The sequence below is a fragment of the Hemiscyllium ocellatum genome, chromosome 24, assembly GCF_020745735.1.
Source record: "Hemiscyllium ocellatum isolate sHemOce1 chromosome 24, sHemOce1.pat.X.cur, whole genome shotgun sequence".
Lineage (NCBI taxonomy): Eukaryota > Metazoa > Chordata > Chondrichthyes > Orectolobiformes > Hemiscylliidae > Hemiscyllium > Hemiscyllium ocellatum.
The window spans coordinates 15974227-16001067 of NC_083424.1; the positions used below are offsets into that span (position 1 = coordinate 15974227).

Consider the following 26841-nt stretch of genomic DNA (forward strand, 5'->3'; position numbering starts at 1 on the left):
TTCACGCAGAGGTGGTATGTGTATGGAATGAGCTGCCAGAGGAAGTCGTGGAGGTTGGTACAGTTACAACATTTAAAAGGCATCTGGATGGGTATATGAATAGGAAGGATTTGGAGGGATATGGGCCAAGTGCTGAAAAATGGGTCTAGATTAGGCTAGAATATCTGGTCGGCATGGACAAGTTGGTTTGAAGGGTCTGTTTCTGTGCTGTACATCTCTATGACTCTATGACTATGACCAGCTCAAGCTTTGTCATGCCCTCGTCTAGCTGTCCTAAGTTAATTCTTCAGTTTTTTTTTTCCTGGCTACTTTGTAACCCTCTAAAGCCCTGTCTGATCATTGCTCCTTCAGTAAGCTTCCTTCTTCTCTTGACTAGATGTTCCACTTCTCTTGTCACCCAAGGTTCTTTCAAGCTACCATCATTTCCTTGCCTCAGTGGGATAATCCTGTCCAGCATTATCAGCAGGTGCTTCCTAAATAACCTACACATTACTATCATGCATCTCCCTGAGAACATCTGTTCCCAATTTAGGTGTCCCAGTTTCTGCCCAATAGCACTATAGTTCCCCCTTCCCCAATTAAATACTATCCCATACCGTCTGCTCCTATCCTTCTCCATAAATATAGTAAAGGTCATGGAGCTGTGAGCACAGATATACACAGATGTTCTTTGGAGAAGGAAACCTATTGTTTTTAACCTGGTCTCAGCTGTAACCTATAGAACCCTTTGAACTAAAAGCCTGACAAGAAATGTACATTGTGAACATCAAGACGACTGAAATTGTATTGAGGCACCTCAGAGTAGAACATGGTGATCGAAGAACAGGCTATTTCTGTTGTACTTTGCACAATTTTCCATTTGAAATGTTTGCCCTTGGACTATGTGCCTGATGTGGAACGTATATTGTATGTGTTAACCTTACAGTCGTACTGAGACAACTCAGCGAGGAACATGTTGTATGGAGAGAAATTCAGTTTTAAGGCACATTCCAAGTCAAAATATTTTGTAATGGACCTTTTCAAATTTTTGTGAATTAAGTATATTTTTGTTAAAAAGAAGTGGCTTAAGACATTCAGATCTTGGATTATGGCAAGTGAAAGAATCTGGGGGAATAAAAATACTAATTCTTGACAAGTTTATCAACAGAGTTGTCAGGTCCTTTGAGAGATTGCTGGAAGTGGAAGTTTACCAGCCAAATGATGCTTGTTTCAGTGAGACTGTGTCAACCCAGGCTTGTTGGGAGTGTACAAGGATGTAATTCTGGCTGGAAGTACATCTGAAGCCATAAGGAAAGGCATCATCACCGTCCACAAACAAAAGCAGAACACAGAAGAAATTAGAAATTGGCAGAAACTCAAAAGTAATCATCTCTGGACGATGACCTGAACAACATGCAAATTGGCGTTTGGTATATCAGATTAGAAAGGTGAATACGTGGTTTCAAGACTGGTGGGGGAAAATGAGTTCTGGTTTATGAGCCACTACTAACTGTATTGGGGAAAGTGAACACTGTACCGTGACTTGGCCTGTACTTGAACTACATTGGGACCAGATTTCTTGGAGGTAGAGTTAGTTTTAATCTAAATAATTGGGGTAAGGGATCAGATGCAGGATGATATGGTCAATTAAAGGCTTGGTGAGACAAGAAAGGAAAGCATTTACACTTTATATAACGTTAAATTTGAGCTGCTATGTCAGGTACCCTGACAAAAACTTGACTCCAGACTCACAGCAATGTGGTTGACTCTCACACTTTCTGAAAATTGGACTCTTTAAAACAGATCACCATCACCTTCTTGAGAGCAATAAATGCTGGTCTTGTCAGCCATAGTTACATCCAACTAATTTTAAAATAAAATTAACAGTCAGTATTATAGCAAAATGCTTTGGGATGACATTGAATGTTCTGTTATTTTAATTGTTCATTTTGAAAGTTTCTAAGGATGTATGTTATCAATGTAGTGATTCAGTTGCAGAAAGCTGCTTTCATTCACGTGTTCTTTTCATGAATATAGGGACATGTTTGGTAGATAGAGATTCTGACATTAGTAACTATTATTGACTTAATGAGAAATTAGAAAAGAAAAATAACCTATCAAAGATAAGCTTTAGCATCAAACTAAGCTTGAAGATGGTGAGCATTTAATATGTAAGTATGTTATTCTTCACTGTGCTGTTTAACTAGAGGCATTGGCTAATATGTCCCATGAACTGAAGTAATGTATAATTCTGCAAACGTGACAGCATATAAATCAGGCTACATCTACCTGTGAAGCTATTCAGCCTCTACCAGCAGTTGTGGGGAGGGGAGGAGGTGGGGGAGCTGGCTAAGCTAAGACCTTTCTCATTTCTTTTGTTAGTGTTTTCCAGTTTCTCTTCAATCGCATCTATGCTATTCGCTTCAAATTATTTTCATGATAATAAGTTGCACAATCAAACTACTCTCTGGGTAAAGAAATTTCTCTTTAATTTCCTTTTGGTATGTTGTATTTATATCCCCAAGTTCTGGTCTTCCCCATAAATGGAAACCATATGTCCACCCCATCGAATTCTTCCATAGCATTGAAGACCTCAATTAAGCCATCCCTCTGGTTTCTCTTTCCTGACTCATTCAATCTTTACTGACTGCTATAATCTCTCAGCTCTGGCATAATGTTGATAAATCCACTTTGCATTTCTATTTTCTTTCCATAATTTTCAAAATGGATAGTGGCATCCAGGAAAAAAACATTCAAACGTAACATTTTTTTCAAAAATGCATAGAACATATACATTAGGTTGTAAGAGGCAAAATAACAAAAACTGGGAAATAACAAAGCAAAATTATTAGGAAATTTATTATAATAATATTGACTACTTTATACTCAAAGAAGACCAATGTCTCAATGAATCCAGAATCAGTCTAAGGATTAATAAGTGCTGAAGTATAATTAGTACTTTTAATTTCTGATCTATCTACCCAATTATTATAACTCTGTCAATTTCAAACATCCTGTTCTCCCACACAACTAACTGCCATCTGCATGTTTAGGCATTCTGCTCTTTATCTACTCAGTGAGATCATTGACACTGTAAACAACAAAGATCCTTAAACTGCCTCCACTGGCACAGTCTGCGTTTTAAATTCAGAAGTCCACTCAGTCCATTTGTTAACCAATCAACACCCTCTCCTCATACAGTATAAATTGTTGGTCCCCTTGAAATTTGATATTCGTGTGAATCTGTCCTGATGGCAGCAAAGCCAAAAGCATCAACAAGAAGTCACTTTTTCCTAGCAATCCCCAAATTGTGAAGTCTCTGTGATTTTGTTATGTAGTAAGCGAAAAGACAAGGTGAGTGAAGAAGAGTCCTGCAAAAAAAATGGTGGAGATCACAATAGGTCAGACAGCATCCATGAAGAGAGAGCAAGCTAACGTTTCGAGTTTGGATGACTCTTCATCACAGCTGATGTGAATTGTGGAAAGGCAGCATTTATACTGTAGTTGGGGGCATGGGATGCTTTGGAGTGCTGGAGGATGAAGTGATTGAATCATATTCCAATCACTTAATCTCAACTATCAGCATCCTTCCCCCCCCCCCCCCCCCCCCACCACCCCCACCCATATTCCAAAGCACACCCCCCGCCCCCCGATCCATAACTATATCCTAAATACTGTCCCCTCCACACTTCACCTCATCTCTGATGAAGAGTCTTCTAGACTCGAAAGATTAGCTTGCTCTCCACGGATTCTGCCTGACCCGCTTTGATCTCCAGCATTTTTTGTTTTCAGTACGGATTCCAGCATCAGCAGTTATCTCCTCCTCCAGTGAGTGAACACGTTCAGGCAGATGATGCCAACCCTGAATTTGGAAAACCCAGATATTGTATAAAGAGAAATAGCACAAAATAAATAATTCCTCAGCTATGATATCCTGGCAAAGAGACAGTTGAAGAAGGAGCTGTTTTGATGAATCTTGATTTGAAAACAACAATGAGACAGGAAGGTAGAAGGTTATGGAGTATCAATGCTTTTAGACTTTAGGAGGGACAGAGATGAAAAACAATGGTCATAGTGATAGCTGTCAAACAGTGGCTGCCTAGAATGCTGCATAGAAAGGGATTGATGGTTGGTAGAGAATCATGTACAGGATAATGTGCTGCTTCGTGTAACCTGCCTAGGAGTGCAAAACAGTGAGGATAGACAAGCATCCCAGAACAACATTGTCATTGACCAATACCTACTGAGTTTGCAAAACTCAGAGCCAATACAGTTTGCAGTTAAGCTCTCTGAATCTGGATTACATTAGTCCTTGTTATCATTGCTTTAGATCCTCAAAGTATCCCAATTAATTTGCTAAACAGCAGTAACTTATCACCCATCCCATCTGATCTAGCGATTTCTGTTTCTACTTATGATTCTGAATCATTTCCATCATGCTCCAGAAATGCCATTAATTTGATGTAACATGTTCCAGTGTTTTTTCAACTTTGTTTGTCAAGTTACCAGCCTGTAGTCTCCAGAATCATAGTTCTGATCCAATTAAAATGAGAACAGCAATGACTGTTTTATAGCTTTCAGTTACTGCCTCCCTATTTAATGTACAGTGAATCTTCTGGTCACAGCACCCACTCCTAACCTCACTTCCTAAAGTATTTTTGGATAAATTTCTTCCGGGCCTGTTTTCCAGTCATTATTAAGGACCAATCCTTTATTTTGTAAGCTTGGAATTATCTCCCACCCATTCATTGCGGATGTGAATATTACATTTACATAAATGAAAAAGTACAGTGAACATTTTGACTGAACTGCATGGTTCTTTGTTCTACCGTCCTAGAACATTTGGCTTTGAAACAACCTATTAGGATCTTCAATAATGTTTTGAGTTTCTGAACATCATCCCTTCAAATTTATTTCCAGTCTTTCCTTCTCTGCAGGTTCTGAACGAAGTCATGTCTTCCAATCTGTCTCAAACGATGAGCATTAATCCTGAACATATTCCTCATTAGCACCAAAATAATATTTCCATACAAACTAAATTTGAGGCTTTTTTAAATGAAATCTTTGGTGCCCACTGAAGGGTAATTATTTTGTGTAACTTGTGCCTATTAGAACATGTTGCCCTGAAATTGTTTCACTAACATTCCCCAGAGACAACCAACTTTCTTGCTCCAACCCAAGGATAGATTAAACATCACAGCCTGAAGATAAAAGGGCAGCAATTTGACTGATGATTCTACACAGCCATTACTGAATTACTTATTACCAAATGTTTGTGGTGAGCATCTGTTTAGGTTTAAGGTATCCCCAGCTACAGAACTAACACATTAATACAATTTTCTGTACCAAGGAATTGCCGAGAGGATAGTGACTTGTAAAATAGGACCAGTTTGGATTCATTAGCTGACTATGTCCTTGATTGACCACGGCCAGAGATAGACACAGTGACAATTTCTCTCACTGGACTATACTGCAATCATTGTCATGGTATCCTCCATCAATCATGATCAATAACCAATTGAATATGAAGTGATTATGTCATAAACCGAGAATCTTCACGTTTGTGATTGCTGATTGTAAGATTAGTTCCTTGATTATGTCACATACCTTTGAAAATAATCTTGCGCTTTTCATCAGAGGCATTTCATTCAAAATGCCATTAAAAAAGGAGACTTAACCACTGTTGGGATATTAAGCATTATCATCTCTCTGACCCAGTCTCACTACCTAATTGAGATAAAATAAAAAGTTGGTCAATTCTTAGGAGCTGATTCCATTTCACCAAACCTAATTATTCAAATGTGTGATGGAAACACCATGAATAGCTCCAAAGAATTTCCCAGTCAATTTTCCCTGTATTCTGATTCTACACTTTAACTTCAAGCTTTGAGAAACTAGGCCAGTGCAGCTTTTCCAATACCTACTCTTGGATGTGCCTCCCAATTACTACCAAGCTGCCTCCATGATCTGTCACCATGCAATGCCTTGCCTCCATCAGGTCATTCTTATCCCATGAAGTAATAGTTGTGCCAACACCCATAAGAACCAGGTATAAGTAACATAGTACTTAAAGATTACCCATGTATATTTGTGTAAAAGTCAAATTTTTTAGATTATTTTTTAAGGTTAAATTATGGTAGATACCGAATAAAGACAATAGAAACAAAATGAATGAGTAAGCTTTTATCTATACATACAAAAAGTGAAGTAGAAATATAATACAGCTTTAAATTACAATTACATGGTACCTTAAACATATCAAATGCAAAAGTAAATTAAAATCCTGCAATATCACACTGTTCAACACCTTCCGCATCAAATAAAGCTTCGTAATCATCAGGAGGAATGATATCGTCGTATGAAGCCTCTTCATCTCCACTGTCCGTAGTTAGAGGTAACACATCATTCGTTTCTTCTTTATCTATGTCATCCCAAAAATAGTCATCCTTTGTGCAACACTCTTCACTAGATGTTCTCTAAACTGGCCCCAGACGAGCAGACTCTTCTCCTTGTGTAGGCTACCAGGGGTTGTAAACTCCAAACTTGCTTTATCCATTTTCTACATCCACCTTCACCATTCCAACTTTGTGAATGCATATGGATGACAATTCCTTTTGAAAATTTCTCCCTTGGCAAAGTTTTCTCCTAAAAACAGCCATCGATTTTAACTTAGTGCCATTAGCCATACAAGAAAGAACTCAAGTAAACCTACTTTTCTCATGGCCAGTGGTTCTCACCATTACTGTTTTTTCTCCTTTTGGTTCACAATTCGATTCTCTCGCATGTTGAGAGTAATAGGCGTTTCATCCATGTTTCTAATGCATCATATTTTCTGCCTTCCTTCTGGCGATTTCTGATTACAAACTGATGAAATATCTCATCTGCTAGTCCAGCCAGCAGCTCTTGTGCAGTTGGAGTTCTCTGCTGAAGTACTGAATCATGCTTTCTTGTGAACCTTGTGCACTGTCCATCACTAACCTAAAAATCTGAAATTCCATCATATTTTGATTTGTTTTGTGCATGGATTCAGACAGCTTCACAACCAACACGTTTTCCATTTTGACCATTTTCAAACACCCAATCAGCAACTTTTTTTCTTCAATTGTGAGCACCTGCTAGGTTTACGTCTGTTGGCATACTCTTGTTTTAGCATTGTCTGAAGTTGGTCAGATTTCTTGCTCCGGGCTCTCACAAGTTTCTTTGAAACACGAAATTCTCACTGCCGTGCAGTTTATTTGTCTTCTCTGCAACGTCAATAACTTTCAGTTTAAACACTGCTGTGTATTTTTTGTTTTCTCTGGAAGGCATTTTTACTCAAAATGATGAAGAAATTTCAAAACCTCAACTAGGTGTATGACTGCATTTCACAAGATCCACGGGGGAAACTGAGCTCAGCTGAGCTGCACACAAAGGGAGGTTGTCACCTGACTCTGACCTGATGCATCTTGAAATTATGCATCAATTATACAATTATACATATTATAATTATACATCAAAATGCATAATAGCACAGAAAAAAATTCATCTCCTCATTGGAACTTTTATGTGCATGATAATACCTTGACTCCCAAATTTTGATCTAGTAGCTGTGAAGAACTAGGATCGATATATGGAAAATTCCAGATTCCAAAAATAGGGAGTCGACTTCCACATGAAATCGACTTTTACTCGAGTATATACAATAATAATTGTAGCTATTGGCATCTCGATATACTACAGTTCAGACACTTCTGCATCTGGGTTAATGCTAAGCTTTTGGTTATAAACAGTAGACCATTTTCATCAGGCTGTCATGCTTCAAATGACCCCAGTTAAGATGGAATCTGAGACCTTGACACCCTGAGGTCACATGCTATGATACAGTGATGATTCCACAAGCATATCTCTTCAAGGTATACTGCATGCTAACTGACAGAGTAGACAATGATACAAAGTAACAGACAAGAATTTGTTGCAAGTATGTTATGAAATGCTGCAGAAATAGTGGATGCATGAAATAGTCCTCCAACTGTATGTTAATTTCTGCCAAACTGAGGCTGATTTTGTGCACTAACTTTGCACTCATTACAATTTAGCCTGAAAGACTAATGTGGCTTCACCACCTTTTCCAGAGGATGCCTACAGTTAATAGAGAGAGGAGATCTTCATTTGATCAGCATGTGCCGGAGATGAGCCCAAGGTCAATGCTGTAACCCACTGAAAAAGCCAGCCCTTGAATAACCTTAACTTTTTGCACTTAGTGGTTGCAAAACTAATCTTTGGAGCAGATCCATTTCTCAAAGCCTCAGAGAAGATAGCGATGCTACACAGTGTATCGTAAAGAACAAGTGATCCTTCAGAGCGATATGGGTAAAGTAGAGGAATATGTCTGACAGGCCTGTTCTAGAGCAGGATTCAATGGACTGAATGATCTTCTCATGTGATAGCCCAGCTTTGACAACTGGTATGTGTTGATTCAAAGAACTCAGCCAAGATGACAAAAGCAGTTTGATGAAGTGGTAAATTGAATCATATTTCCCCTTACCTACTCCCCAGAAACTACCAGTGGGCAGTTTAGGCAAACGAGGTCTGACTTCATTGGCTCTGATACAGTCTCTAGTTGAATATGAATGAATATCAAAACTGGATTCTGAATTTCCTACAGATGAGGGCCAGAAATAATATTGTTGCAAAGCTTTGGCTAACTATTTATAGAGACACTGTTCAGCAGGACACCATTACAACGTACTTCCCTCAGGTCCCAAGCCTAGATGATGTGGCATCATCTAACAACATTGATGTTACATTCTAGCTATTAACTATTAACATTCATTCATTCTTTCCATTACAGAAAACTCCACAAACCCTCATTGTCTCATCGGCACCAAAGAGCAGCGGTAGCCACCAATCTGTTCTTGGCCAAAAAGGATGAAGAAAAAAGTTGCTTACATTGTCATGAGTCCATAACATCCAAGTCAATGAAGTACTTTTGAAGTGTAGTCACTGTTGTAATTTTGGAAAAGCAACAACTGATTTGGACCTCAAACAGCGATGTGATGTTCATTGAGGGATCACTATTCCATCATACAGGATTTAATGATGTAAGATCAGGTCCGTGTTGTTCATGGAAGATAGTCCACATTCTTGATAATGAAAATCAACAGCCTTTGTTAAACATAACTGTACACAGAGATGGTAAGAGAGCTTATCTCTTGAATCCTACAGACTTCGGTTCCACCTCCATGTAATCGACATTATTATGGCACAATTCTTTGTACATAGGCTGTTCTTAGAGTAAAAGGATCATTAACCCTTTGCTCCACAAAAAACATCTCTCCTCTTCTTTGAAAGAGATCATTTATATGCAGGTGACGGGCATTGGTTTTTAATGTTTCACTTAAAAGATAGCACCTCCAACATAGCAGTGTTCTTTCAGTACTGCATTGGAGTCTAAGCCTGGATTATGTGCTTCCATCTCAGGAATATGAACTTGAACCCATTATTTCCAGAATTGGAGGTGAAACCCACAACATGTGATACATGGCTCCTTTAAGAAGGAGTACTGGAGAGGGAAGGGAAGGAGAAAATTCACATTCAAAAGAGTTAATCCTCCATAAATAACTCCCCAGGAGATACATATAACACATTTCATAGCTCAAAATACAGTTCTTTTTCTCTTTTGCTTAGAACTTTGAGACAAACTTTCTTTTTTGTGGAGGGCATGTTTAAAAAAAACATTGACAACAGATGATATTTCTGTTCATTCTTCTTTGTATCTTTTATTAGTAACCAATGATTCACCAAGATTTTCTGTTCAATTGAAACATGCATGAACACGCATAGACACAGCCCTCTCTCTCTCTCTCTCTCTGTGACTCCCAGCAGCTCAATCAACTGCATAAAGTAAAGCGATCTGGTCTCAACACAGCACACAAGCGTCTGACAGGAAGTCTGCTGCTGAAGAGCACTCTATCCCTGCAGGCTCTCCCCACATTAAACTCCAAGCTAATGAAAACAATCTGGTGAGGAGGAGAAAGAAAGAGAGAGAGAGAGAGAGAGAAGAACCCACAAGCCTAGCTCCTAACCCATGGCTTGAGGGAATTGCTTGCAAGATAATTGGCAAGAGAACGCTTTTCCAAGGGCACAGAACAGTAAAGACTGACAAGAAGTTGAAAAACTCCTTCCAACTTTTTATTTCCAAGACCTCTACTGCACATAGAAGCCATTCACTGAGAAGACGCTTACTTTGTTTCAAATAAAAGGTCACAGGGTAAGTCGAAGTTTATGTTTTTTGTCTGAACTGCCACGAGCTATGTAAGAAGAGAATTTCTTTTATTCATTCTCTTATGCTTTTGTGAAGTTATAATTGCAATAAATATCATTTTGATGCAGATTATTGCGAAGATAGTCTTAGATTAAACCATGAGCTTTCAGTGCAAATGGGAAAATCCCTGGTACTTAGTCAAAAATGTTCTTCTCTCCTTTCTTTTCCACTCTCTGCCTCTCATCATCTCATCACTTTTCCTCCACTTCCTCACTCCATTTCCATGTCTCAAATGCTACAGATTTAAGAAAGTAGGTGATTTGCAAGCTGCCAACAACATATTGGGGGAGGTCAGTCTTCACCATTCGCAAAATGAACGTGGAATTCTGTCTACAATTTTTCCGTCAACATTTAAAAGGGAACACATTTTCACCCATTGTTCTTCACCGAAATAACTCTTGTACTGTCACCTTTCAATCTAAAACATGTGTTGTGGAATAAGAATATTGCAAAAGAGTCCTGAACTGCTTTAAAAAAATTGGTAAAAATAAAAACTGAGAGACATTTGAAATGAAAACTGAAATTGCTGGAAATGCATTCAGCAAATGGAAAAATAAAGTGTACTTTTTCAGGTTTATGCTTAATTTACTTGGCATTGCAATCACAGCCCTTTCTTTCCTTTGTTTACCCAGCCATTTGCTCCAGAACTGTGTTGAATTTTCTCTCCTCTCACTTTCTGATCAATGTCTTTGTTCCCCCAAATGCATATTTTTGTCTTGTTCTTTTCCCTCCCTCTCTGTTTTGCTCTGGTTACCATCATGTTACATTTCACTCTGGGCAAGCTAAATCAGATTGAATGCTCGCTCTCTCCTTCACTCTCTTTTTTTTTATGAATTTCACATTCCTCTTCTCTGCTGCCAGCCCTTTCCTTATTCCTTTGTGTTCTAGTTTTTCTTTCTCTGACAAATCTGGCTGCACTCAATTCAACCTAGGCTATGGATATTAGTGGTAGATGTGTCTGCTTAGAGCATTATAATCTGCAAAGAAGACCCTGACTTTCACTTGACCCTGCTGCCAATAGCACAGACAAAATCGCAAAGCTAGAGAGCGGGGAACGGCTGAAAAATATTACATCTTAGTAACTCCACAGCACTGTATCTCAAACCATAGCCAACAACTTGAATCAAAGTCATAATAGTCAGGACCTTCACAGATTATCTTACAGAAACAATTGTTTGACGCAGATTCAGATGAAAAAAAGAGATTCAATGGACAGTGTGGCAAAAAAAGGCAATTTGTACCTTTAAGGACTCGCTCAAAGGCCAATAACCTGATGTCATGTTTAATCATTTCACGGCTGAGTTATGGGATGAGAGACAGGGTACTGCGTTTCAGGGATGAAATGAGTTCTGGGCCAAATTGAGATTAGCTGGAATGCTCACAGAAGCTTGTTTCATTTGGAGAATGTTTTTCTTCCCCTCATATCCCAATTTTCAAAGAATCCTATTTGACTGGTTTTCTATCCATTACTCAGTGCCTTCTCCTTGAGGGAAGCTAATGGGAGGTCTGGAGCTAATTATTGGGAGGAGCTGGTGACTCTCTCACTGAATTTTAACCCTTTCTCTGGAGGACATCCTGACCTCCACTTTCAAATTCTTGCCATTCAGCCCAATGACAATGTGAAGGTGGTGAGTGGATAGTATCTAATAATGTTTCATTTTAACAATTTCAAGAGAGGCCATCTGAGCCTCCACTCCCCACCACGGGCTCATGTAATTGTTGCAGCATCCCACCCTTTCCTGTTGTGTCCTTAAGGAGGTTATTGATTCTCAGTCTGCTGGCTAGCAGAGAGTTTGGGAGCAGGAATGGGGCCTCAACCCTAGGTTAGTAATGGCGCTGCATGGTCAATATGTAAATCACTTCTAATGCCTCCCTGTCAAGCTGTTGGAGCTACCCTCTGAATGCTCCCTGTTCTTCTCATTTTCACATCCTCAATCTTCTGTAAACACAAAACATCTTTCCCTCAAAATGATGTTGCTCATCTCAACTCGATCAACAGACTAGAAATAGCAGCTTGCAACCCAAACTGTATGCCCAGAACTCATTTCATCCCTGAAACGCAGTACCCTGTCCCTCATCCCATAACTCAGCCGTGAAATGATTAAACATGACATCAGGTTATTGGCCTTCGAGCGAGTCCTTGAAAGTACAAATTGCCTTATGATAATGATCAGGTAATTCATGACAAACCCTGGCATTTCCTGTAGTACATCATCTTACCATGTTATCTTTGATATTTCAAAGAAAATCTCGAGATTATTTTTTCAAGCCAATTCCTTGTGATCCTCTGAAGGTTTGGGCCTCATTTGGGGTATTTCCATGAGCACTGATATTTTCCAATACTTCATGGATTCATACAGTACAGAAAGGCCATTCAGCCATTCAGCTATCTGATTAGTTCCACCTTTATGTTATTGCCCCTGAAAAATGTTTCCTTTCAATGTATTGATCCAATATCCTTGTGGACGTTAGCAGTGATACTGCTTCCACTAGCCATTCAGGCAGTGCCTTCCACATCAGAAACTGTTGCCATAAAAAAAATGTTTTGACAGATTATTTGCCCAGAAAGCTATTTCACTGATCTTTGATGATGAATTTTGGCAGGTTAGGAAGCCACGGAAAACATTACAACTAAGCCAATCTGTATTCACTCAACACTGGCTCCAAAAGGGACACTTTTATTATTTATACTTGAGACTGATCCACCAGATTTGTTGGTGATATAGATCACCAGTTACTGTAACTAAAGCTCCTGAATCTCTTGTTCTACTGTAATTCTAAAATTCTCGACTCCAACATGTGGTCTCTGGATTATTATAACTTTACAGAAATTACAAATGTCCAAACTGTGAAGCACCATTGGCCACCTGATGTAAATTTAAGAGTGCCACCTACCAGGTAATGCCAGTATCCAACACCAACAGGTTACAGATATTTCCTGATCAACTTGCAAACCTGTAGAGCACATAAAATGTGAACACAGGCTTCCTAGTCCAGAGGTGGTGACATTACCATTGCACCACAAGAGCCTTTGTACCAGTGGAATGTCTGCTCGTTTAACTGAGGAGTTTTACTATCTCTCGTTTCTTGAGCTTGTTTCCCTGTACCATTCTTGATTCCACTGCTGAGGAGGTAAGCCGACAAGTCTGTGAGTGATGTGGCTCTCTGACAAGGAGAGACATCAAAGAAAGTGATTCCATTTTCCCATCAAACCCGCATTACCCGTTACCCAGAACTAAATCTTGAAACCGTAGGGGGAAATCTTGGGCATAAGTCCACAACCTATAATACGGTGACACACTCCTTCGCAGTGCTGTTGTGGAAGAGTTTTTAAAATCCTTGCTCCTAGGTGGGACTTTTCCTTCCCTTTACAAATTATTGGGATCATTTTCTGACTAGACCCCATCTGATTTTGCACAGCCAGCTTGGTCAATCTCCAGGAGGTACTTAGGACTGGATTTAAAAATTGCTTATGGGAGAGGATTCATAGGCTTGGGGGAGAAAAAGCACAAGAGAATTAAAGTAATTGACTAGTTTTTCCAGAGAGCTAGCACACATACAATGGGTGAATGACCTCAATCTGTGAAATATGATTCTACGAATCATAGATGTTCATTAACCATTGCAATGAAAGCATTTAATTTTTTTCTTCATTAATTCTACATTCTCCTATTCAAAAATGTAACCTCTATGAAGGAGTGAGGGATAAATGTAAAGGGATGTGACTACTTAAAGTGACCACAATGTAAGAATAAAAAGTTTTTTGTTTTCAAAGGTAATTCTAAGGGCAGCTAATATTTTTATTTATGTATCGACCTTTGCAATATGTCTTTCTTAAAATAAAATTATTTGTAAAAGTTCATGGTGGTACAAAGCCAAATAATTAACCTTTGGCCAGCTGAAGGACCGGTACCAACATTCTAGCCACCTGGTCAAATACTCAGAATGTAATAGCAGTGAGCACTGCTTTTTACTCGAGGGCACTGTCCACAACTGGACCACTGAACCTCCCAATAAATTGCCCCTTCAAGAGAATCTCTCTTTAAGGAAAGTAGTTAAAGTTGCAAATTAACCTGCTTAAAATACACTTGACACTTTGTTTCGCTTAAGAAATGTGCTGCTGTCTTACTTATTCAATGATGATACTAATCTGGTAGATGCACTGTTGTATTCTGTTACTTTTATTCTTAGTATATCCTGTGGATATAGACAGAAGAAGAAGTGTCACACACGTGTGGGTTATCAAGCACAACCCTTGCTGCAACTTGTCCCTCTGCAGTTAAGTACCCCGTAGAGCTACAGTTTGATCCAATTTGATCTATTTGGTATATATCTCTTTGAGTTCCAATTAATGTTCTCCTCCCCATTGCTGTCACATTTTGAAGCACTCCTTCTTCAATTCACACGTCAAACAGATGTTGTTGACAGCTTGGTCATGGATTTGTAGCATTCCTGTATACATGCTTCTTCTCCCTCTAAACCTCACATTTCCATTACCACCCCCTTTCTCCCATTTCCTCCCAATCCCCTCTAATCTAATCATTAATCTTTTAGTGCACTTATCTTTTATTCATATTTCTATACACTTCATCCTTCTATTCCCTCTTTTGTGCATGTCCTCTCACTCTTTCATGTATTCCCTCTACAACGTATTACTCCCTCTTTTCCTTGCTAATCTTGCTGTCTCACCCTGTCAATTAAAACGCCTTACTACTCCGAAAACATTCTTTCTCTCTTTAATTGGTAATCGCTGCTGATTTTTCTACTCTTCTTCTCACTCCATCCCTGCAAACTATCTGCCCCTCTTGTGTTCACTGGTGTCTTTCATTGACTCACTGTCACTGCCCCATTTTTTGGTCTCACTTCCTCTCGCTCTCACATTCTCAGATCTTTCCTCTCACTTTTTTTTGATTTATTCTTTCTCTCTTGTTCCTTCTGGTTTTTGCCTTTTCCTCTCGTACTCTCACTCGCTTCTCCTTTCTGCATTTTCTCTCTCATTTTTGTCTTTCCAGCCTTCTTAATTCCCTCTGTTTCTGAATTTCTTCCCATAACTTCACCACCTCTGCCTTGCCTCATTCCCCTTCTCTCAGTTTTGTACATGTATCCAACTTCCAACTCACAGCAACAAGAAAACAATCCAAAAATAAAGACATTCCCTATGTAGCCACGGGAACCACTGATCCTAGCTGAGTTGCTGAGCTGGCCTCTCTGTAATGTTTGGGGTCTGTATTAACTCTCCAGATTTATAGCAACATGATGATAGTTTCTGTTAGACTCATCAGGCCTCTGACCTTTTGTTTCTTCCTTTCTGGAAAATGGACTTTTTTTAAAAAAAACTCCCAGTGCTTCAGGTATATTGACACCCCTGTATGTGCTTTCCAATAAATTACATTTCCAGTCTTTGTCTGATCATTGATGTGGATGTTTTCAGCTTTCTCATGTTAAGCAGGGACAAAGAAAATCATAACTAGCTTAAAAAAACAGATTGAGTTTGTAAAAGAAAAGCACCAAATGCCTTCAGATTTAAAGTAATGCCACATATGCTGTGGTTTCCTCTGTAGCATTGTCCAAGAATGTGAGAAATCTCATTCTATTCAATGCTGAACGCAGTACAGAGCTCCTGGGGACTGGCTAGCTGTAATGGTTTTCCTTACTTTTCCCTACCTTTCCTGAAGATGCTGATATGCCCAGCAGAATCCCACGGTCAGCAGAAACCCCCTCCCCCGTTTTGGTATTTCACTCAAGTGATCATTCATCATCACGTGAATCAGGATGGTCTGTGTTGATAGACCACTCAAAAATCAGAACTCTCACGGCAATTCTAAGCTCACCTTCATCCAAGTTGTGGCAATCAGAAAAGGGAACCCAGCTGGGGAAGTGAAGGCTCGGGGGAAATGGTAGTCCAGTGAACCCTCGACTAATAATCAAAGGCCTGTTCCAGTGAGCCAGAGATGACTCAAATTTCATCACCAACAAATTAAACGGCACTATGGAATTAAGCAGTTCATATGGGTAATTGTGGAACTACCAAACTGATGTAAAAACTCATCCAGTTCACTAATGCCTTTTCTGAAAGGTAATCTGCTGTCCTTGTCTGGTCTATGACTTGTGACTTCAGAAACATAAAAATGCATTTGAATCCAAACTCTCATCTGAAATAGACACTAATGCAGCTCCCTGTCATTTTCTCGAGAAACAGAACCCTGGCCTTGTCCAGCAGGCTACCAACCTATGAATGAATAAAGAGAAATCAGCATGCTATTTGATATAAAAATCAGCAAGGTCAGGCTGTTGTCAGGCTTGAGTTGACTTGGCTTTTGAGGGGAGCCTGTAAATTTCCTTCAAATCTTCAATAAAAATCAGCTCTGACTGCTAACTAATACCCACTGTTGGAAAGTGTGACTGAGACCATCATTTGAGACTGGCAAGTTGCTCAGTTGTGTATAGAATAATAGAACTCCAGCACAGAAAAAGGTCCTTTGACCCATCCAGACTGTGCCAGTCAAAATCAAGCACCTAACTGTCTTAACTCCATTTTCCAGCAACAAGTGAACATCTAAATACTTAGAGTCATAGAGTCCCAGAGATGTACAGCACGGAAACAGACCCTTCGGTCCAACTCATCCATGCTGACCAGATGTCCCGATCCAAATTTAGTCCCACCTGACTTCTCGAAGGTTATGAAAGTTTCTCCCTGTATCACCCAAACAGACAGTGAGTTCCAGATTCCTATCACCCTCTAGTGACAGGAATTTTCCTGACATCTTTCCTGACGCGACAGAATGGGAAACTGCAGACTAATGAGTTGAGATTAAATAATAATGAGGCTGTTAATGAGTGAAAATCCATGCTAAGTGGCTCCTTGCCACGTTTTAGTGAATTTCCTCTCGATGTCCAACACTTGATTGGAAAATGGGGCTTTTTGTCTTGACATTGAGAAAGGCCTCACTGAATATCTCCAGATTTTCCCAACATTCTCGCCATGGCCCACATTGTGCAGGGACTGGTAAGCCCTGCATTAAACATCGTACCTTCTGGATCTCAGTCAGTATTCTACCGTTGACTCAATTAGTTCAGTGATATAATTATCTTGATGTTTGTTTAAATTTAAACATAGATTCAGTTCCTATTTTCACTACATTGCTGACAGTCACAGCCGGAGCTCTTCATGAGTGCTCATGCATTGCTATCCTCATTGTGGCCTGACTCTGTACTTCTGAAATTGTGCATAGAGTCATAGATTCATACAGTTTGAAAATAGACCCTTCAGTCCAAACCATCCACGCAAACCAGATACTCCAACTGCCTGACTCCCATTTGCCAGCATTTGGTCCATATCTCTCCAAACCCTTCCTATTATATATCCAAACAGATGCCTTGTAAATATTGTAATTGTACCTGCCTCCACCACTTCCTCTGGCAACTCATTCCATATACATCCGCCACCCTCTGTGTGGAAATGTTACCCCTCAGGTCCTTTTTAAATCTTTTCCCTCTCACTTCAGACCTAAACCTTATAATTTAGAACTTCCGTACCCTGGGTAAAAGACCTTGCTTGTTCACCCTATCCATGCCCCTTACATTTTTATAAACCACTATAAGGTCACCCCTCAGCCTCTGACACTACAGGGAACAAAAAAACCTGCCTATTCAGATTCTCCCTGTAGCTCAGACCCTCCAACCCCGGCAACATCCTTGCAAATCTTTTCTGTACCGTCTCAGGCTTAACATCATCCTCCCTATAGAAGGGCAACCAGAATTGTACATAGTATTCTAAAAGTGGCCTAACCAATGTCCTGTACAACTGCAACATGACATCCCAATTCCTATACTGAATGTTCTGACCAAAGAAGACAAGCATGCTAAATGCCTTCTTCACCACCCTGTCTCTCTGCGACTCCACTTTCAAGGAATTATGTACCTACACCCTAAGTCTCTTTATTCAGCAACACTCCCAAGGGCCCTACCATTAACTGTGTAAGTGCTGCCCTGGCTTGCCTTACCAAAATGCAACACGATCCTGTGGCTTGTTGTAATAGGTTTCAATTTCCTCTGCATTCAATACCTAAAGTTTGCTGGTGAGGCCAGTGTTGATTGCCCATTTCTAATTGCCATTGAGGAGGTGGTGATGAGGTATTACCTTGAACCTCTGAAATTCAGCCATTTTAAAACTTGAGCTGCCTGTCAAAACCTGCTATTATGCCTTTGTAATGTTTATCTTCTTCCTCCCAGCACTAACCACTGTGACCAGTTAAAGCAGCAAAATACTGTGCATGCTGGAAATCTACCTCTGTAATACAAACAACAGATCTTGGGCATGTTCACTTCTGTCAAACATATGATCTTTAAAGTAAAATACTTGTTACCTGCAGGTCATATAGAAAGGTGAAATAGATTCAACGGGCTGAATGGATCCCTGCTGCTCCTGTTTATATTAGACACGAAAGATTAATTTTTAAAACTTTCTTACTTTTTAAAACAAACTTTGGTTCAACCAAACAAATTATTTGTTTTCATAATCATTGAGTTTGTGCTTCACCTAATTTGATTTCAAGCTGATAAAGAAAGTGAACTACTTCAAATATTATTGTACTAGTGGTCCTTATTACTTGTTCATGGGATGTGGGATGTTGCTGGCTAGACCAACATTTATTTCCCATTGGTATCTGTCCTGAAACTGAGTCGCTTGTGTGGCCATTTCAGAAGGTAGTTGAAAGTCAACCGCATTGCTGTGGGTTTGGAATCATGTGTAGACCAGATCAGAAAATAACAGCAGATGCTTTCTGTAAAGTGACCCACATGAGTCTTTATAACTATTGACAGTGGATATACATTTGCCATTTTGCTCATTTTCAATTCCTTGTCCCATGGTGGGTTTTTTTTTATTAAGTTGAGGTTCTGGATTACTAGACCAGTAATAGTACCACCACACCACTGCCTCCCTGCTAACTATATAGTGAAGCAGGAGAATTTTGTGCTGTTTGAAAGGACTCTTGGATAATGGATATTTACTTGGGTAATGGGGACAGAGAAAAGAACCTGGTGAGACTAAGGATATAAAAGTTCTAATTTAACAGCAAGAATTTATAATCATTTTTTTCTTGATTCCCATTTGGTAACTGGCCAAATTGGCAAGCCATTGGGTGGAATGAAACACCCTACAGGTTCAGGTGTGGCCTTAGGAGATGAGACCTGGCAATCAGGAACAGCGAAACCAACAAAAAATTGGCTGTGTCGTGTTGTTATACATGTTGTCTTGGCTGAATTCCATGCAATTTGAAATTGATTGACAACTTGCCATCAGATGTATTTCCATGTCTTGGGCACTGTTTAGAAATTGTTAATCCAATTATAGGAACAAATGGAAGATGATTTTGGGAAATGCAATACAAATTTCTTTTCCAGTTCTAAATAAGAGTAGTTCAATGTACTTTGTTTTGATATTCATCACAAAACTGGTCTTTTCTCTATATTTCTATCAATCTGAATGTGCATGGACATTGGGTGAGGATAAAATATGACTTGACAGTGATGTTCTCTGATTTAGATGGCTTTCTCTATTCTAACCACTCTGGTGTCATTAACTTCTGCTTGAGGAAGTTACATAGTACTGGTGAATTATGGATTGAGAGGCTGTAAGTAGTGCAGTATTGCAGGATTTATAATGCAGATATAACAAAGAATTAGAAAACAGATGAAATTTTGGCCTTTATTTGGAATTGGGGAAGTGAGAAAAGCTATCAGCAGACAGAAGTGGTTTGAATGAAAGGTTATGATTGGGAAATCTGGTTGGGAAGTGGGGGTGTAGAGGAGGAAGATTAAAAACTTCCATGAACTATTAAAACATAATTGCACTTCCTACCCGACAGTAAGGATGTATTCTTCTGTCTCAGTTTTACTGCCTGCTTTCTTCAATCCTTCCTAGGAAGTCCAGTTAATGATTGTTCCAAATAGATTCCCAATTGTACTTGTCTGGTTATGTTAACCTCCAAGATGGAACAGTAACACAGCATGTTGTTCACTGTTGTAAAACAAGTAGTGGTAAGTTGGCAAAGGCATTCTTGCCCATTGTGAGGAAGTTAATTAAAACTAAGATCCTTCAGGCTGTCAGACACTGTTATAAGTATGACCTTTTTAAAATGAAAATCTCAAAGTTTATTAATAATTTCATGTTCCTTGCATTTTGACACTTTCCATCTTTTCATGCCAAATGTCATCAGACAGATGGATTCAGATGGATTTTCAAACGTCAGCATATTTTACTAAGATTCCAATTTGGTACAAATTAAACATATGTCTGCATTCTGTGGTTAATGGTGACGTTGTGGGGTTTACTTCCGACATCTAAGTAAAGTTGTCCACAAAAATCTATCAATCTCCAAAGCTTGGATTTCATTTTCCTTGAGAGGAATTTAATTTTGGTTCTGGTGTTAGCTATCGGGCATCTGACATCAATCAAATGGATTGAGCAACCAAAAGATATTACCACTGTCTTGGCCCTGAAGCCCTCTCCCAAGAACCAGGTGCAGAAACTTATGAAGAAACTCAAGTTGTTGAACTTGAAAGGATTCAGAAAAGATTTACAAGGATGTCGCCAGGGTTGGAGTATTTGAGCTATAGGGAGAAGCTGAACAGGCTGGGGTTGTTTCCCCTGGAGTGTCGGAGGCTGAGGGGTGACTTTATAGAGATTTATAAAATCATGAGGGGCATTGATAGGGTAAATAGGCAAAGTCTGTTCCCTTGGATGGGGGAGTCCAGAATTAGAGAGCATAGTTTAAGGGTGAGAGGGGCAATTTTTTCACTTAGAGGATGGTGCATGTATGGAATGAACTGCCAGAGGAAGTGGTGGAGGCTGGTACATTTGCGACATTTAAAAGGCATCTGGATGGGTATATGAGGGATTTGGGCCAAGTGCTGGCAAATGAAAATAGATTAGGTTGGAATATCTGGTAGGTATGGACGAGTTGGACCGTGCTGTACATCTCTACGACTCTATTACTCTACCACCTCACGTTTAACTAAATTAAACTCCATCTGCCACTCCTTGGCTCAGTGGCCCATCTAATCAAGGTCCCTTTGTATTCTGAGATAATCTTCTTCACTGTTCACTACACTTCCTATTTTGGTGTTATTTGCAAAGTTATTAAACATGCCTCCTATATTTACATCCAAATCATTTATATAAATGATGAGAAGCATTGGACCCACCACTGACCCTTGTGGCATACCGCTGGTCATGGGTCTCCAGTTCAAAAAGCAAGCTTGTACCACCATCCTCTGTCTCCTGACTTCAAGCCAATTTTGTATCCAATTGGTTAGATCCCCCAGTTTCTGCGTGATCTAGCCTTAGTAACCAGTCTACCTGTATTATGAAGCTCTCAGTAGGTTTAAATTAGAAAGAGGCCTGTGCTATTTTTGACTTTGTGCATGATTGCTTAGATTTCCATCCTCTTTTATTTTCATTCCACAATTATCCTTGCCATGGTACAAGAGTCGAATCATCCTCTCTGCTCTGTAAATGACAGCAATTTGCTTTTAATCCATGGCAGAAGTTGAGAATCTTCCATCACAGCCTAATCCAAAAGGAAAGTCTTGTTCATTAACAGGATGTTATATGGCCTACCCTGTTAGACTGAGCCATAAACACATCAATGACCTTTACGAAACAAGGGGCTTGTGATAACAAACAGAGAATTGGGGTGGCAAGTAAACTGATTAGCCCAGATATAGTCAGACAGCATGGAAGCAGACTCTTCATGAGAACCAGTCCATGTCAGCCATAATCCCAAATTAAACTAGTCCCACCTGCCTGCGCTTGGCCCATAACCCTCCAAAAAGTTCTTATTCATGCATTTATCTAAGTGTAAAAAAATTAAAAATGAATTAAAATAAAAATCTTATACTACGGAAATATAATAACTGTGCAAAATCTAGAAGTAAATCAAAAAATAAGCCGAAATCTCAGGAGTAGCTGCAAGATCCACATTACTCTCAGTCCACTGTTTAAATTTGTTAATTTGAGCAAATTCCATCATCACAACTCAGGGTCCAGAAAACTGCTTTGATCCAGGGGTCTTTAATGCATATGGTGAGGTGTCAACAATACAGCCTGAATGCCACAAGCTGTCTAAGACATTACATCTGCTGTTTAAAAATAGGTCAGGCTTCCATGATTTTCCATTAACTTGAATGAGAATCAATATTAGAAGAGATGTAAAAGACTTGTAACTCATCCTTAGCCATTTGGATTCCTCACAAATCCAATCCTGGCTCAGATATGAGGGTCATTGGATTGCAAATAGGAGCAGGAGTTTCTTTTATTAATTTTCCCCCTCCCTAATCCCAAACCAGAGAAATTCCAACACCAGGCTTCTCCTAACTCAGCATTTACCCTGCACTGCACCTGGCCTCTTTCATGTGTTGTTTATGTTTCAACCTCCAAGAAATTAATATAGTTAATCTTAATAGTACTTGAACATTGTATTTTCTCATTCTAATCTGTTGTTTTGTTCTTCTTTGATTTAAATAGATTTTTGAGCTAACTGTGAAAGACAACAATGGCCATTCCATTGGCATTTTGGCTACTTGCCCTCACAACAATACGCCCAAGTACAACATTTCCCAGCATTCAATCATCTGCAACCATATCAACGGCCTCAGCAGAATCATCTGGAGGTTCAGAATCTGACATGTCTTCTACTGAAATCACGTTTTTGACTGTGAAGGTGTCAACATCCACCAACAGTGCTGACCCCGTTTCTGTAAATGAGGCTATTAGTGCCACTGCAAAACCCACAACCATTGGTGCTGCTATTATGGGATTCATTAACCAATACATGAGCTTAATCATCATTGGTGGGGTTCTTCTAATCTTAATGGTTGTCATAGTGTGTGCTATAGTGCTGGTGAGGCAAAACTACAAGGCTTCAGCCTATTACCCATCTTCCTACCCAAAGAAAAAGTATGTGAATGAGCAAGATAAACGGGGATCGACCAAGTCATTTGATGAGATTCCCGAGAAGGTCAATGATGAGCCCAGGGAAGATTCTAAGCAACTGGAAACAGACATACTCACCGTGACCCACAACCTCAAAAAGAAGACACCAGCCAAAGGAGAGACTGATACCGCAAAAGGAGAGGCTTCCCACATCCCAGAAAAGGAAGGAGCGAGCACCACATTACAAGAAGCAGCAGGAGTAGACAACACATTGAACATAACAGAAAACAAGGAAGACAAAGCACTGGATACAGACAGCAAAGAGGATGGAAATAAAGAAGAACAAAATGGAGACAGCAAGAAAAGTGATGATGAGCAAGGGAAGGGGACAGAGCAGGAACTGGAAAATGGAGAAGGTCTAAGTACCAACTCCAATCAACTATCTGCTGATGATATGGGCAGTAAGTCCCCCAAGATCACTTTGGACCAGACAGCAGACACAGTTGAGATGAAAGGTATGGGTAATGTCAATCCAGACAGCCAGGAGCCAAAGTTAGCACAGCAGGGGTTGAATGAAAAAGGCAGTGTTGCTGAACCCAGTGCAGACAACACTGGTGATCTGGAGAATGTGCCATTGATCTCAAATTGTAATGGTGCACCAAATGACAGCAGAGCTTTTTAAAAGAGCAGAAACAAAGGAAGAATCAGCGTTAGATTGATATGGAAAGTATACAAAGGACTACTTGGACATTCACTATCTGGCGTGTTTGCTCTGCTTACAACAAAACCGCATATTTTTGACCAGATCTTTTGCAAGCCAATTTTACGAAACAAAATCAGCAGAAAGAACATGCAGGAAGATGATATTCAAAATGAAAGCCATAACCATTTTTAATACTTATAAAAATATTTGTTTTTAAATCCAGTTTTATCTTTTCTCTCTACTTCAGCATTGAAACATTGCCCCAGACCCATGAGAATATTTTAATTTCCACAGAACTGGGAGTTTAATCAGCCTGTAAATGGGAAAACCACAAGGAGATTCACTATTCTGGAATGCTTCAATTTGCTCTTTGGGCAATTTAACCACTATTAGGAATGCAAATATAGTCATTGGACAAATATTCTAATTGAGAACACCAAATCCAAATAGGTAACCCCAGTTCAGAACTCAACCAATTTTACATGTTCAGTCATGTTGCTGAATCGTTCCCTCCTCTCATGACTACATTACTGCCATCCAAGTGGATATCTACAACTTATGCAGAACAACAGAGATAGATTTTGGTCTATGCTCTTGGGCTTACCTGAAGCAGAAGATGACACATGGACAATTATCTGTCAGTTGCCAGCAAGCATTAAGGAACCCTGGAATGCAGGAAGTAAACATTTTCCTTGTAAATTGTTAACATGCCAAATGTAAAGAATTTGAATACACTTAAATTTAGCCTTATTACAAGTAATGAATGAGCCATAATTACAGCCATTTAAAAACAAAATTGGAATTCTGCATATTTTAGCCCCTACATATCCCAGTCAGTGGAGGTGTCTATGGTACAGTGGTAGTCCCTATCTCTGAGTCAGGAGGTTCAAGAGGTGTCTCATGACATCTTTGAACAGGTTGATTAGAAAATACCTATCCCAGCTGATGTATGCAATTGGCAGTGATCAGAAATAGTAATCTGAAAGGAAGGGTTGAAACTTGAATGTGTCTCTTATCCCAGCAATGCCATTCATTTAAGGATTGAACAAAAAAATTGCAACACACTTTGTTAAAGAAGTATTATTGTCACAGATTGTTCAGGCAGGATCTGAACAAAATTAAACACCTAGCAGTATTGATAGGAGTCAAGCTCCTTGAAGGAAATTTAAGGTTTATCAGAATAAACTGCAATTTCCGATCTCAAATTACCCTTCTATTTTAGTGGGGAATTCTCCCCTGCTTTTAGATTTAGTAAAACTAGGCACGATTTCTGACACATGCTTTAAAGTCTTCTAAAATCCAAATGCTTGAGTTTCTTATACGCAATATGGATGTTGAGTGCTTCCAGGAAGATGAGGGAATATTTCCAGCCACAGAGAGAACTCAGTGCCAGCGTGATTCAACATGAAATTGGCCATATTTAACCCTGAAACCAGCTTTTAACATACTGGCCATGAGGATGTGCACTCAGCTTACTCGGAAGAACACGATCATGGCCAATTTGGCCATTACAATTCCATTATTTCATGTTTCAGAAATCCATTTTTCACTTAGCTCTTCACAGGTTGTTTCTTGAGATGAGCAGTTTATCCCATGGGCTCTGGTCTCGACGCTCAGGGGATCAGCAGCTCGGTCGGCCATCTCTAAAGTGGACAAAGAGCTAATTTCCATGGACAGAGCTCTCTCAAGTACAGGCTACATCAGTTGCCATCTCCTTTCCCAGCCTGTTGATGCTGCAACCCTTGTTTTATATGGCCTCAATGTAGCATGGACTAGGGAATGGAATGAATAGGGTTGGTTCGGATGGAGGGCATTCAAACTTGTAAGATCACGGATAAGACTGGAATACAAGCAGAAAATGTGGGAATGCACAGCAGGTCCTCAACATGAGGTTTAGCTGATCATCCATGCCCTGGGTCCTAAGTCTTTCAGACCCTGATAGGCCTGTGTTTCCAGCAAGATTAGAGATCAAGCTCTTCTTTAAGAGGTTATTGTACAAGGATAAGAATTTTTGATGCTTGCTTTATCTACATCCTAAAACTGTGATCATGTTAATCAAGCACAGATTTTTGGAAAATGATTCATTATTTCTCCCTTCCCACCTTCCCTCTAATTTTGGTTCTTCTGGTGCACTCATTCACAAAATGTGACCCATTACTGGCTGCTGGAGCTAAGGGGAGGGTGCCTGCAGGAACTGACCTTCAGAATGTTTCCACTCACGGGAATTTCATCCTGAGTAAACTCTGCGGAGGAGGTTGAGGGTTCACTGCCTGTAGCAAATGGTAGTCAACTCCCATCTCCCAATCTGTGGCACTGCATGCTTCACCAGGACAGCTACGTTTGTGTTACCATATCTCACTGTCTTCTAATGAAAATCTCATAACACACAAGGCTGGACAATGTTAAAGATTCTGTTTAATGCTTTTCTGTTGAGTTCAGAATGTATTGGAACTTACTGCTGCCAAAATGCAATAATAAACCATTTTTAATAAAACAACACCTTCCTGTTTTTATTTTAAGTTCAAGTCTTCCTACTCTATTCCACAGATAACGCTGGTGTCCGTGCACTGAACACTTTGACTAGCTTATTATACCAAAAACATTTTGACCTAAGCACTCTTGTCAGTGAGATGAACAAAGGGACACAGAACTTTGTTTGCAGTTCAATTCAATTTTATTAACAAAGTATTCTTTATTTAAAACTCCATGTGAGCATTTCCCATATTCCCACAACATTTATTCTCTATCTGGCGCTATCCGTCTGAGAAAGTATATCAGCTGCAATGATCTTCTCTGATGGAAAAGTAGCTCTGTTTGATGAAGGTAGGCCTCACAGGTTAAGGTGGGTCTTCTTGGATTGGTTTCCCACCTTGGGTCTTGCTGCAAGTCTTCGCTGAGGGGGAGGCTTCCAAGTGTCTG

At 39.6% G+C, this 26841-nt stretch overlaps 1 protein-coding gene across 3 annotated transcripts; it reads left to right on the top strand.

Annotated features, from left to right (window-relative positions):
• The first annotated feature begins 9849 nt into the window (after positions 1-9849).
• On the top strand, positions 9850-26419 carry tmem119b (transmembrane protein 119b). Of its 3 annotated transcripts, none has more exons than XM_060843511.1 (3): positions 9850-10228; positions 14474-14607; positions 22812-26419. In XM_060843511.1, exon 3 carries the CDS (start codon positions 22840-22842, stop codon positions 23899-23901), a length of 1062 nt encoding a protein of 353 aa, XP_060699494.1. In that variant the 5' UTR covers positions 9850-10228; positions 14474-14607; positions 22812-22839; the 3' UTR covers positions 23902-26419. The 3 variants fall into 3 exon arrangements, with proteins under 3 accessions (XP_060699494.1, XP_060699493.1, XP_060699492.1); XM_060843510.1 differs by having other exon boundaries at positions 14474-14560; XM_060843509.1 differs by lacking the exon at positions 14474-14607.
• Positions 26420-26841: the final 422 nt, after the last annotated feature.

Coding starts and splice junctions, on each gene's coding strand:
- tmem119b (XM_060843511.1), top strand. CDS start 22,840: ATGGCCATTCCATTGGCATTTTGGCTACTTGCCCTCACAACAATACGC.